General features: G+C 42.7%; 1 protein-coding gene across 1 annotated transcript; it reads left to right on the plus strand.

Annotated features, from left to right (window-relative positions):
• Window positions 1-990: 990 nt before the first annotated feature.
• On the plus strand, window positions 991-13,437 carry CRHBP (corticotropin releasing hormone binding protein). The gene is made up of 7 exons (XM_061187925.1): window positions 991-1,219; window positions 1,541-1,634; window positions 1,905-2,062; window positions 3,504-3,714; window positions 5,426-5,574; window positions 9,164-9,281; window positions 13,246-13,437. Exons 1-7 carry the CDS (start codon window positions 1,100-1,102, stop codon window positions 13,401-13,403), a joined length of 1,008 nt encoding a protein of 335 aa, XP_061043908.1. The 5' UTR covers window positions 991-1,099; the 3' UTR covers window positions 13,404-13,437.
• Window positions 13,438-13,732: the final 295 nt, after the last annotated feature.

Below are 13,732 nucleotides of genomic sequence, written 5' to 3' on the forward strand. Positions count from 1 at the left end.
TCAGCACAGAGATTGGAGAGGGGTGGGAAAACTGAAAGTGGAGATCTTCGTATTTCCCACAGTTTTGGACATATAGGAGAAGCAATTCTCTTCTCATCTAATCAGCAAAGATAAGGTTAACTTATTCCTGCATCTCTAAGTCATTTGTTTAGCCCTGTAAATTCGCTGATGAGCCGTTTTAATAAAGCTTCTCAGCGGGTCCTTCTACCAGGGTATGAAAGTAATCCAGGTATTCGAAGGCGTGAAATGGAATGACTCCATCTCTCAGTGGTTCAGATGGATGTTAAGGTCATGGCCACGGTTAGCTGGCCCAGGAGTGTGTCCATCTTATATACATTCAGGCTATGTGACAGAGCTCGGCTGAAATCCAGGAGTCCATGGACTCCAGAGTTAGCTTTCTATTAAGGAAAAGCTTACAAGAAACTGGACCAGGATAAAGCAAAGACCGAGGGACAGAAAGAAGGCTTGAATTACATGATTGCAATATTCTACGAAATCAGCTTCTCTTTGGAGCTGAAAATGCCTCAAGTTTCTTCCTGAGAGGCATGAGCTATTGCATGAATACTATATTCTCTGACAATTTCCAACATGATTCCATTTAAGGTTATGTGATAAGTCTGTATGATAAGGTTGTGTGTGTTTGGGTATTTTACGCCTGTGTGTAACACTGTCACTTGGCTTTGCAAAACCAAAAATTCCCTGCATGTCCATGGGAGAGGATAATTCAGCATGTGGCAGGCCAAGTAAAATGCCATCCCTTATTCTCCATCCTTGCTTCATTCTTTCTCCCACACTTTAATTCACTAAGTTGTAAGTGTCTGAAATCATTCTCGGTGAATAACGCTGGACCACTCAGAAAGTTTGCGGCTGAGAGCTGGACCCTCGTCATCACCAAGCACTTTGTCACTGAGACAGAGTAACCCATGGTTACTGAGCTCAGATCAGTTAAGGGGCAGAGAGCCTCCCCTCCTCACTGCTCTATAAAAGAGACCCAGCAAAGGGACCCTACCAGCTTCTAGCTCTCAGCCTGGGGGAGCGTGTGGGAAGCAAAGCCCAGACCTGCGGAGCAGAAAGCACCAGCTGCAGAGGCAAGGCCGGCATGGCTCCCACTTTCAAACTTCAGTGTCACTTCATTCTGATCTGCCTGATGGCTCTAAGAGGGGAGAGCCGGTACCTGGAGGTGAGCGATTACCCGGGTGACCCATCACACCTTCCTGTGGTGAGTGCCCAGCCTTGGGGGTGGGCAGGCTGCCTCTGCTCTCAGACATGTTTTGGTTAGCTCTTTCTTCCGCATTTACTGTGCCCCCTCTCTCCTCTGGTTTCCCCTGGGTCTTCCTCCCTGCCTCTTCCTCCTTCCCTCTGGTCCCTGGGCATACCCTGGTAGAATGGGAAAGGTCTAAACCTTCCCGTCTTCTCTGGACCCAGGAGACATTGACCCGGTCACTTTATTCTCTTTGCCGCGGGGCAGGGAGGGTGCCTTGCTTCTGGTCCCCTTTCCCCCTCCTTGAACTTTTGCGGACTGACTTATTTTCCTGGCCAGCTGCGGGAAGCTGTGGACCACGACCCCTTCCTACTCTTCAGCGCCAACCTGAAGCGGGAGCTGCCAGGGGAGCAGCTGTACCGCCGCGCTATGCGTGAGTCGGGGCTGCCTGGCTGGCTGGCGTCCGTCCGCGGGCAGTGGGGAGGTGGGGATTGTTGAGGACCGCGGGGGACGCAGTTCCCATCGCTAAGGGTCAGTCCGAGGAGGCGCACTGGGGCGAGATGGGGTGACGCACCCGGAGCGCGGGAGCGGGGCGCAGCCGAGGCTGGGAGTCGGGGCGCGAGCGGAGAGGGGCTGCCCCGGGTGCCGCCCCAGTGGCTGCAACCCGGGACCCCCAACCCCGCTGCCCTCCCCCCCCCCCCAGGGTGCCTGGACATGCTGAGCCTCCAGGGCCAGTTCACCTTCACCGCCGACCGGCCGCAGCTGCACTGCGCCGCCTTCTTCATCGCAGAGCCCGAGGAGTTTATCACCATCCACTACGAACTGGTCTCCATCGACTGTGAGAGCGGGGACTTCCTGAAGGTGAGGCGCCCCCGCCAGGCGCAGCCCCAGACGCGGGGCAAGGGAGGGGTCATGGCCAGGACGCTGCGCCCTAGCGTGGAGAGCCGGCGCCGCTCGTAATTAGATGCTCCGCTGGTGCAGGAGTGGGAGAGGCGCAGTCCGGGACCCCCGCGCAGCGCGAACCTCGCCCCACTCCCCGAAGGGCGAGTGCCTTGGTCTTGCAGTGGTTTAAATTCATCCCTGTGCGCTCTCGGTCCCGGGCGCTTCCAAAGACTAGAACTCGTGGCGCGAACCACTGTGTTGCAATCTGGAGCAGATGAAAAGGGGTGCAAACCAACTAGTACGAGCCCTCGGGTCCACCGAACCCGCGGTCCTGATTAGAAGGCGACCTCACATGTCTGAGATCTGAGCCCGCCTTGCTCCTGCTGGTCCCTTTCTCTGTGGAGCTGTTTCAGGCTCCCAGAGGCTGTCTTCAATGCCTGGGTGACCTGATTTTGGAGCAGAAGGGCACTGGCTGCGGGGAAGGTTGCTGAGAAGGAATCTAGTCTGAGGCAGGTGGGAGGCGCGGTAAGTCCCCCAGCCTCATAACATCCCCACTCCCAGTTCTCCATGAGTCTAACGGGTCAGCTTGGGATGGCTGCTGGACTTCTCCGGTCCAGTTAAAATGAACATGATTAAAATCCCAAAGTGGAATTATTTGGAACCTGTCAAACGCAATAGAAGAGGACTGATCTGGTGAAATAATTTGTAGCTGGTAATTTTACTAACGTGAACTAGGTTGGACTCATTAAATTGGAGACCTGTGGTGATTTTAAGAGTAAAGTCAATAGACTCTGACCGTTTGTCCAGCCAACTACAAACTTCAACAAGTGAAGGAAAAAATTCCTAACTTGCATACCAGCCATTATCGTCTAAGTGTTAAAGTAGTTCTTGATATTTTAATATGTGATAAGAGTAAAAAAATGAGGAAAATGGATGTGTATAACCATCGGCAGGTAGGTAAAGTTGCTGCTCCAGTTTTTCCTCTTGCTATTTTTGAGAAATTTTGTTCATATTTTAATGAGGAAAGAGAAAAACTGAAACCCAAATTATGTTCCTGTGGAATTCTTCTGAAGGTAGGATGTGTGGAAAATATGACCAACACAAAAATGTATATCGTCTGTAGTTTCATTTACCAAGGTGGCTGAAATGATAAAGTATAAGAAAGTTTATTTGCTTTGGAAATGTTAGAGTTTATAAAGGGGAAAAAAGCAATAATTAATTAATAATGTGACTTGCAAACAACCCTCACAGTCAAAATATATACAAATAGAAAGCACGTGTGCAGGGGGGGTGTAGGCTGTCTATTCCTCACTTATGACCGAAGGCCCATGGCTGGATAACCTTTCCCCCCTTTTCAACACACCTATGACTTCAGGAGTTGATGAAAGTGATCATCTTTGTCTGTATTTTTTGTTGGAAGGTATTTGATGGTTGGATTCTCAAGGGGGAGAAGTTCCCCAGTTCCCAGGATCACCCTCTCCCCATGACTGAGCGGTACATAGATTTCTGTGAGAGTGGTCTTAGCAGAAGGAGCGTCAGATCCTCCCAGAACGTGGCCATGATCTTCTTCCGGGTCCATGAACCAGGAAATGGGTTCACATTAACCATAAAGACAGATCCTAACCTCTTTCGTAAGTGGACTTCATGTCTTCTTAGTTGGAAGGCAGGACTTGGGGGGAGAGAGTGTCAGTTCTGCTTTTCAAAGGTAGCATCATTGCACAGACTTAAGAAATTTGAAGTGAGGAAGGATTTGAATGGAAATTCTTTTGTAATTAGAAATGACCTAAAGGATATTTCCAATTCATTATTATGAAAATCAAATCAGTTTTTAATTTATTTACCAGGCTAGGTAAGATACTAGTTTATGGTGACTAGAATTCTATTTTTTCTCCAGTCTTATTCTGATCTCCTGAGCTACTACAGTGTATTCAGTGACAAACTTTAATCCCTCCAAGTCATTCCATTGATCTGGATAAGCTTGAGGGATCAGATATGAAGTTGCAGTCTTACAGATATTTAGGTGAAGGCTGAAAGACTACATATCTAGGATGTGTAGACAGATTTCATGCCCTGAGCAGAGGGCTGGACAAGAGGACCTCAACATTGCCTTCTGAGTCTGAACCCATTGCTCTAATTTAGTTCATTTCCGGTGGATACACAAATAGATGCTATAAAGCTGAATAGCCCAGGCCTAAAACACATTATCTTAATCAGAATGAGTTCATTCATCTGTTTATTATTTCTTCCCCATTAAGAGGAAGATGTTTATAAAAAATCAGGAAAACATATTCATTTTTGGTTGCATACAATAGTATTAATATTAACACTTCATGTGGTTGAAGAATGGGGCCTACCTAATCTGCCAAAAAATAATGTACTGACTGATCTCCCAAATTTTGTTTTTAAAAAACAAAAAAATTTTTTGAAAGAAGCCCCCCAAAAAGGCTGTTTCTGAGGACTGGAGCAGAATAACACTAGAGGACAACATGAACTGTTTCTCCTATATCCTGTTTGGTTAGAAATCAGAAACCTTCTAGAATCATCAAGGAATTTCAGTTCTTTTTGAAATTAAGTGTAATTAAAAATATAAGGAGGAAGCAAAAGGTCGTTCTGACATAGTCTGATCAATCAGAAACTTTTGTCCCATAACTGGCCAAAAAAAGTACAAACTGATGCTTCTAGTTTCATAGCTAGAAGAATGAATTTATTGTAAGTCTAGTCTTGAGATACAAAACAAAATTTCAGAAAGTCTTGGGAGTAAATAAACATTTGAAATTTACCTATTAGTCAACTTATCACTTAACACCCAGGAAATATTTATCAGACATAAGCCTGCTTTGTATTTTTCTCAGCCTATTTTGTAACTAGTTTAATGTTTCTTCACTTTATTATCTCAAAAGTAACATATAGCTCCAAGTTCAGTTAATAAAGGTTTCAGACAGACAGGGTTTGAGTTCTGGCCTTACCTTTAAGCCTTGATTCTTCCAGACTCCCAGCTTGAACTTGGACCCTAGTTAATGAAGTGTTCCTAGAACTTCTACCAGCTAGTATTGTTTGGTTGGTTATTAATTTATGTCTTGTGAGTGTTATAAACAAGGTGACCCCCTGAGATTGCGATTAGAAGTCCCCTTGCAGCCAGGGCCTCCTGACAATGTCCATACATCACTGGTGCTTTTTATTCCCCAACTCCTTCCTTTCTCCAAATCGCCTTTGTGATAAGTACTCTCTTCTGGGCCACAAGCCCCTAGACCATGAATAGGAGCTTAGAATAAGGACGAGATAAATTTCTATAAAAGTCCAGCATACCAAGCAGTGAAAATGTGATTTTGTTTTTCTACAAAGCCTGCAATGTCATCTCCCAGACCCCAAATGGAAGGTTTACTCTGGTTGTGCCACATAAGCATCGCAACTGCAGCTTCTCCATAATTTATCCTGTGGTGATCAAAATATCTGATCTCACCCTGGGACACTTAAATGGTCTGCAATTAAAGGTGAGTTGCTTATTTGCTTCCCAGTCACTTCCTAAGACCTCAGCTTTATCAGAGCAAAAGTAACTATACAGGGCAAACGTGGATGAACTGGTGTAGTATGTCCTTCTGTTTGGCGGTTAGATCTCACATGAGCCTGCCCTCGCTGCTTTAATAAACTCTTCTATTTCCGTTATGCTGCAAGTTGCATACTCAGGTGCCTCTTCTGACTACTTGAATACTTTTCTTGTGATGTTAGAAATGTTTTCAGTTGGCAAAGTTGTGGCATATAATTACAATTGAACTCTCTTGTACTTGCCTCTTTTACAAAAATTCTCTCCTAGCAGAACCTAGTGTGAGTCATCTACACAGCTGTTTTTCTGATTATTGGAATTTTCTTTTGACATGAAGGAAGTATCTCATTGACAGACTGTGTTATGAAGGAATGCTAAGCGTAGCATAAAATACAAAACTGGATTTTTATATTGCAAAATACGGTAAAGTTTTGAAGCGTTTTTTTGCATTACATTTAATTCCATACATTTTGCAACAAAACATTAGTTGAGACTCCCCATCAACTTTTTCCCCCATGAACTTCTGTATGGATTTTACAATTAATGCTGAGCTTGACCACATTTATTTGCACTGGTAGCTTGTTTTCTTTGAGTCATCCTCATTTCCTTTTATGTTCTTATATGCCTAGGTTAAGACAGCTCATGCATTTGCTGGCATCAAAGATAGTCATAGTTCCTAATCAGAAAGATTTCAGTGAAAACCAAATAAATAGGACTAGGGCTGAGAAAAGCAGTAAATCCAATTTCCTTTAAGCCCTAAATTCATAGGTCAGTGCCTATTTTTTAAAGTTGAACATTAGTGGAAGAATAATCCTTTGATAAAGGCCAAGATAAGTGGATGTCTTTGGCTTAGCCTTATAGGCTTGAGATTTTTTGTATGTCATTCTTGATGTTTAATATAGAAGATGGCAAGTGTGACAGATTGAGAGATCTGCACTTTAGTTATTCTTGGCTATGAGGAGTAATCTTGGTGCTTACCACTTAAAAAAATGTGAAGTCTGCAGTGTTCTAGGTATCTATTGCTTTACAAAATATTTTCTGAGTGCTTACCATGTGCAAGGAATTCTTCTAGATGCTGGAAATTAGCAACGAACAGAACAGGTCCTACTCACATGGAACCTGTATTCTAGTGGGATGAGACAGGCAAAAGTGTAATGTATTTCAAATAGTGGTGAGTGCCCTACAGAAAATGAAGCAGAGTGGTGGCTGGGGACAAGGGGGTAGAGTGAGGGGCAGGCAGCTACTTGAGATGAGAAGGTCAGGAAAGAAATCTTTTGAGAAGGAGACATTTAAAGTGAGATTTCAGTGATAGGTAAGAAGGAGCCAGCAGCCACAGGAAGAGCTGGGAACAGAGCAACAGTAGTGCAGAGGCTCAGAGGCAGGAATGGGCTTGCTGAGTTCTAGAAATGGAAAGAAGGAAAAGTAGAGGGGGAGTGGTATCATACAGCATCAGGGAGACAGGCAGGGCCAGGGGGTGGAGAGCCCAGCGGGTCATATTAAAGAGTTTGAGTTTATTCTAAGTGCAGTGGGAAACCACCGAAGGGGTTCAGGCAGGAAAGTGACATAATCCATTTGCTTATGCTCAGGTGGGGTGAGAGTGATTGCGAATTGCTGGCCTCATGACCAAATTAATTGACAAAGTCCACGATGGGAAGGAGACATTACCTAAAGGTCATTCTGGCTTCCATGAATGATGATGAATGGGCTGTAGGGGCCAGAGTGGTGCAGCAGTGCACCTAAAAGGCCATTGTCATAGTCTAGGCAAGAGATGAGAGTGACTTGGTCCAGGGAGATAGAACCTCAACAAAGAAATCTCGGGGGTCACTGCTGAGGAGCTGAACCCCAGAGGTCCCTACACAACTCAGCTTCTGCTGTTGTTTATAAGAACAGCTGAGAGGTTTGGAAAGAGGAGAGAAAAGTCATTGAACGCCAAAAAGTACGTGCTCCCAACCTCCTTGTTTCCTGGTTTTGTTCCCTTCATTTTAGCTTCCATTTCTTCCCAACTTCTTATTTCCCATTTCTCTCTCCTGAGCCTGCCTTTTCCCCTTCACCTCCTCCTGTGAAATTTGGAACCTATAGAACCAGGTGGAATGTTTAGTCTTAAGACATGTTCCCCCTGGACACCCTCTACTCAAGGGAAAGGCAATTACATTTTTTTCCCTTTACCTCTAAATGGCTTATTCAACTGTTCATACAAGAAAATGAGCCCTGTACACAGTGGGGCTAACTAACCCTCTATTTCATCATTGATGAAATTATGTGTAAAATACCTAAGCATAGAACCCAGCACAGTGCTTTAAATATATATGCCCACACCTGCTTCCTTTCATTAGTTAAAGAGTTGCTGTTGTATTATTTTCTATTGGTGGTTTAGTTCCAGTTGCATTTCAATATCTTCCAAATGTTGGCGTGTGTGCGCTTTTATGTATGTGTGTGTTTTACATTCTCTGTTTTAGATTTTGGTCCCTATGTAGCATGGTCTATCTGGTTAGCTTCTAAGCACCTTGCCACATTCCGCTAGATCTCTTGATGGCTATGACTCAATGAAGAAGAGGATCACAGGCAAAACTGGCTGTATAATTTGTGGGGGGACAGTACAAAATGAAAATACAGGGGCCTTATTTTAAAATTATTAGGAATTTCAAAATGGTGACAGCAGAGCATTAAGCCAAGCACTAGGCCTTGAAAGTGTGAGCTCTGTGGGCACGGGTGGCACGATCACAAGGCCAGCCCTGATCATGGGAAATGGGTGGCCCAAACTGTGACATTTGGGGCTGAGAGGGGGTCTGCTTTGTTTGCGTGGGAAAGTGAAGCACAGGAATTGCTGTGGATGACACAGTGTGGAAAAGATGAAGGGAAGCAGAAAAAGGTCGTTACAGTGCATCACAAAGTCTTAAGACTACATACTTATTTTGAGTAGCTTGAAATGAGTTTATTTTAGTTGGAAGGAGAAATTTGATGGTAACTCTAGCTAATTAGAGCCCCAAATGAGGGGGTCTCTTCTTTTTTTAATATTCTTTTAACTAGTCTAACTCCTTATCAGTAGAAAGGATAAAAATTGTCTCAATAGCAGAAAAAGTCTTTTATAAAGAAGAGGAAAATAGGTAAGTTGAAGAAAAAACTGATGTGGAAGCCCTATTTATAAAAACTCTGACTGCATGCATTAAGAAATTCAAATAATTCATTGTGTATGTCCAAATGATTTAAAAAGCAAAGCACTTTCAGATTCAATTTTCGTATATTGTATATGGAGCTTACAGATTCCAATTTCATCATTCTAGTCCTTGAGCTTATAAAAAAAATTTTTTTTAAATGCACATACATTTTAAAAAAAATGATTACTCAACCGATTTAGAAAAGCAATTCCTATAATTTTTTTTTCTTTAAAAAGTCTTACTTCCCAGAGTCCTGGATGTTAAATTAAATGGCACTGCCAGCATGTCTACAGCTGACTGAATTCACCAACTTGCCATTGGTCAAATGGTTTGACTTCCATAATTGGTTTAAATACATCTTCCTCTGCTGCTTTACTCTCTTAGAAGTCCTCAGCAGGTTGTGTGGGAATAGGAGACTTTGTGGAGCTGCTGGGAGGAACTGGATTGGACCCTTCCAAGATGATGCCTTTAGCTGATCTCTGCTATCCTTTTCACGGCCCTGGTAAGATATTTCTTTGATTATTATTTATGTGCTTATTAAGATTGTTTCCTTAAATAAAATGCCTCAAATTTTTTATACATGGGAGCGCAAGTTCCACCAAAGAAACTTCGATTTTGCACATTGAGCAAGTGTGAGGATTTTGCATTTGAGCCTGGGCACAGTATCAAGAATGCATGACCACAATATCTGACACTGGGAGAAAAACTTATGAAGTAACAAGGTTGTGTGTTTAAGGTTTCCCCTAGGTACAACTATGAAAAAGACAAAGCTTTTTGGTTCTGTGCTCTGTCCACCTTCTTGAAGGTCCCTGCTTTCCTCCCCTCGAGACTAAAGATTTTACTGACTGAAAACCGTAGTTCAAATAGTGGATGTATCGTCAATTAGTCATAGTATAAAAATGAAGTAATATCTAAATAACTTTACCATACATATGTATATGTGTGTGTATTACTCATAGTAAATATTGACACATTAAAAGGTGATACGCTTTATTAGAAATTCTCAGAACTGCTGAATGTCCCCAACTTCTAGCAGCAAAACCAGCCTCTCAAACACCACTGCAAAACAGAGGTAAATTCTGAGATCTAAAAATGGTCACGGGTAATAAAAGACCTGGTTCTCCCAAACAGAATCAGGTCTTCTTTGTTATAGATCAGTGAAGCTTTTCCATTTGATTATGCTCGGGTGGGGTGAGGGGGGTGGGAATTGCTGACTAGTGACCAAATTAATTAACGAAATCCAAGCGGGAGGGAGAGAGTTACATAAAACATTTCTGTAAAGGTCACTCCTGTATCTGTACTTCTGATGCAGGAACGGGTGATTATCTTTTAAGAGACAAAAGTCAAACAGAAGAACAGTCTTTCATCCCTTACCGTAGCCCCCTTCCTCTTTTGTAAGCACACATCACTAACCAACTAAATAATGAAGCTGCAAATCAGACAGCCTTTTGATCAGCTGTTACCAGTTTTAATTAAAGCCAGGTCTGCCAACCAGTATTTTCTCTCTCTGAGCTAATGCTGGGAACTTAATAAACAAAATCTCTCTGAAATAGAATTAATGTACACAGGTAAAGGGAAAAGATTTCTAAAAACCCACTTTGTTAAAAGCTTGGGGGTTAGTTTATGCTAATTTACACTTGAGCCCTGGTTTAAACCAGTGCATCATGGCTTCTCTCCCTTTGTATGTGCTCTCAGAGGCACTGGATCCTTCCAGGCTGATGGAGAGCACCTGTGAGGAGGTGCCTTTGAGCTGGGTAAAAAGATTAGATTAAGAACTGAAGCACACTCATGCCTTAAAATTTAGATAATTGAAGCCACAGTAATTTTGGTGCATGAATTATATGACTTGATTTCAAAGGGTGTGACTACGGCCAAAAAACAACTTTTGCCTGTATTATCTAGATAATTGAAACCAGTCTTAAGATAATGTGAAGGCTTGAATTATCTGACTCACTGGTTCATTTTAGACTTCACTTTTTTCTTTAATTCACCATGTTTTCATGAGCCCCTCTTAAGTCATTCAGACAATGAAGAACTCTTAGGTATCCTGCCCTTTACAATGGATTGTATTAGGAATTATGTCAAATAATAAATGATATGCACATTAACTAAAGGAAATAAGGCACGTTATGTAGATTAAAGTTCAGAGTAAGATCAGGAAAGAATGGCCTTGCAAACAATTTAAAGAAAATTAGGGACTTCCCTGGTGGCTCAGTGGTTAAGAATCCGCCTGCCAATGCGGGGGACACGGGTTCGAGCCCTGGTCCGGGAAGATCCCACATGCCGCGGAGCAACTAAGCTCGTGCACCACAACTACTGAGCCTGCAGTCTAGAGCCAGCGAGCCACAACTTCTGAGCCCACGTGCCACAACTACTGAAGCCTGCATGCCTGGAGCCGTGCTCCACAACAAGAGAAGCCACCACAATGAGAGGCCCGTTCACTGCAAGGAAGACCCAACACAGCCAAAAATAAATAAAAAATAAATGAATTTATTTTTAAAAATTTTAAAAATTAACTTTGGACTTCTTCACAGAAGCTTAGCCTAGACTCCCTGGTGCTTATATTAAAATAATTATAGGGTTTATATTTATTATGTCTCCAAATTGACTTTTACCTAAATAACTCTATCTGGCTGTTTTACTTCATTTAAACCCAGGTGCATGTTTGTGAAGTACCTGTTATAAAAGGTTAATAACATTTCTCAGAATTTAGGCCTTATAGAGACAACGTGGGGAAAAAAAGACTGAGAAAATTAAAATAGCAGAAAGGATTATTGTAGGGCAGATAAATCTTGCCTCAGGAACCAGATTGAGGCTGAAGAAATAAAATAAAAGTAATTTTTAATAAAAATGCTGAGTTTCACAAAACAGAAACAGGTACAGAGAACAAACAGATGGTTGCCACAAGGGAGGGGAGTGGGGAATGAAAAGAAAAAAAAATGGTAACTATGTGAGGTAATGAATGTTGATTAGCTTGATTATGGTGATCATTTTACAATGTATATTTATATAAAACCATCATGTTGTACACCTTAAATATATACAATTTCTGTCAACTATACCTCAATAAAGCTGAAAAAAAATTTTTGAAGAATGCCTTAAAAACACACACACAGTTTCAGTATATAACTGCTCAGGCACATCTGTACTAGAAGATACATAAATGTTGCCAGATGCTTATAAAAATAATAAGATTGGATTTAAGAGAAGTAAGGATATCAAAAGCCATTCCATATAAGAAGTACAGAAAAAAATTAGAGATAAAAAGTACAGGTGAACAATAGAACAAAAATGAGTATACTTAGTGTATGTCTAAACCATGCAAATGATTTTTTTTTTAAATTTTATTTTATTTATTTATTTATGGCTGTGCTGGGTCTTCGTTTCTGTGCGAGGGCTTTCTCTAGTTGCGGCAAGTGGGGGCCGCTCTTCATCGCGGTGCGCGGGCCTCTCACTGTCGCGGCCTCTCTTGTTGCAGAGCACAGGCTCCAGACGCTCAGGCTCAGTAACTGTGGCTCACGGGCCTAGTTGCTTCGTGGCATGTGGGATCTTCCCAGACCAGGGCTCGAACTCGTGTCCCCTGCATTGGCAGGCAGATTCTCAACCACTGCGCCACCAGGGAAGCCCGCAAATGATATTTTTGTTTATATGTAAAACAGAATTATTACTGAGGCTCAGAGAATAATAAATAGGTGATATTTTTGGTCTACATAAATGGCCCGCAAGACACGCCATCCTTCAGCCCTGCCCACTAAATGCCACTTGCCCCCCCCAGATATAACCAAAAACTGCCTCTGCAAATTTCCAACCTGTCCCTAGAGGGCGGCACTGCCCCCGCTGAGGACACAACTTAGAGCAAAGGTGCAGCAGGTCGGATGCTTGCCTTCATCTGCCTTCACCACCAAAGCTTTGCAGGTAGGAGAACATAAAAAGCACAAGGAGATATCTTCTTACCTCTTTGCAGCCAGTTTTGTTTGACTAACAGTGTTCTTGCACATGAGGAGAAAGGCTGAGTTTAATTTCACTATTCTACAATTAATTATACAGTTGACCCTTGAACAACAGTGGTTTGAACTGCGGGGGCCCACTTATAGGCGGATTTTTTTCAATAGTAGATACTACAGTACTGCACGATCCTAGGTTGGTTGAACCCGAGAATGTGGAACCTCGGATCTGGAGGAATCGTGGATCTGGAGGGCAGACTATAAATTATACGCAGATTTTCGCCTGTGGGGAGGGTCCTCACCCCTAACACCCCACCCTCCCAAAGTCGTTCAAGGTCAGCTGTACATCATAAGAATAAGAACAAACACGTTTCACCTGATGGCAGATGCTTGGTTTGAGTACGTGAGAGGAAGCTACATCCCCTTGCTTTCTCTGTGTTTAAATGATCTCGTGGACAGAAATGGTTTGACTGGGTCGTTTCTAACCCGCTGGGAAACTTTTACTTTTTCCATGAATTATAGCCCAGATGAAAATTGGCTGTGACAACACGGTGGTGCGCATGGTCTCCAGCGGAAAACATGTAAATCGTGTGACTTTTGAATACCGCCAGCTGGAACCATACGAACTGGAAAACCCGAATGGAAACAGTATCCAGGAATTCTGTTTGTCTACTCTTTGAATAACCAAGCCAATGATTTCCATGCTGCTAGCTAAGGGAGTTTTTAATGGCTGTTATATATGATTTTGATGAGCAGCTAGTTAAGAACCTTTCATACCAGTCAGTATTCCCAACCTTGACCACATATCACACACACTAATTTTTGTACCTTGCTTCTTTTTCGTTTGTAAGATATAAATGACCACATAGCAGAAAATAAGCCCTCCCCCCCACCCCAGTAGAAAACCAGTTTCCAGTAATTCTTTGATATGCTACCAACCTGAACTGGTAAGACAAGTGCAAAGAAATGTGCAATAAAAACTTGTATCTCAAGGGAAAATACTACAAAG

This window comes from Eubalaena glacialis, chromosome 4 (assembly GCF_028564815.1).
Source record: "Eubalaena glacialis isolate mEubGla1 chromosome 4, mEubGla1.1.hap2.+ XY, whole genome shotgun sequence".
Taxonomy (NCBI): domain Eukaryota; kingdom Metazoa; phylum Chordata; class Mammalia; order Artiodactyla; family Balaenidae; genus Eubalaena; species Eubalaena glacialis.

Coding starts and splice junctions, on each gene's coding strand:
- CRHBP (XM_061187925.1), top strand. CDS start 1,100: ATGGCTCCCACTTTCAAACTTCAGTGTCACTTCATTCTGATCTGCCTG. Junction 2,063..3,503: donor AGAGCGGGGACTTCCTGAAG/GTGAGGCGCCCC, acceptor TTTTGTTGGAAG/GTATTTGATGGTTGGATTCT. Junction 5,575..9,163: donor TAAATGGTCTGCAATTAAAG/GTGAGTTGCTTA, acceptor TTACTCTCTTAG/AAGTCCTCAGCAGGTTGTGT.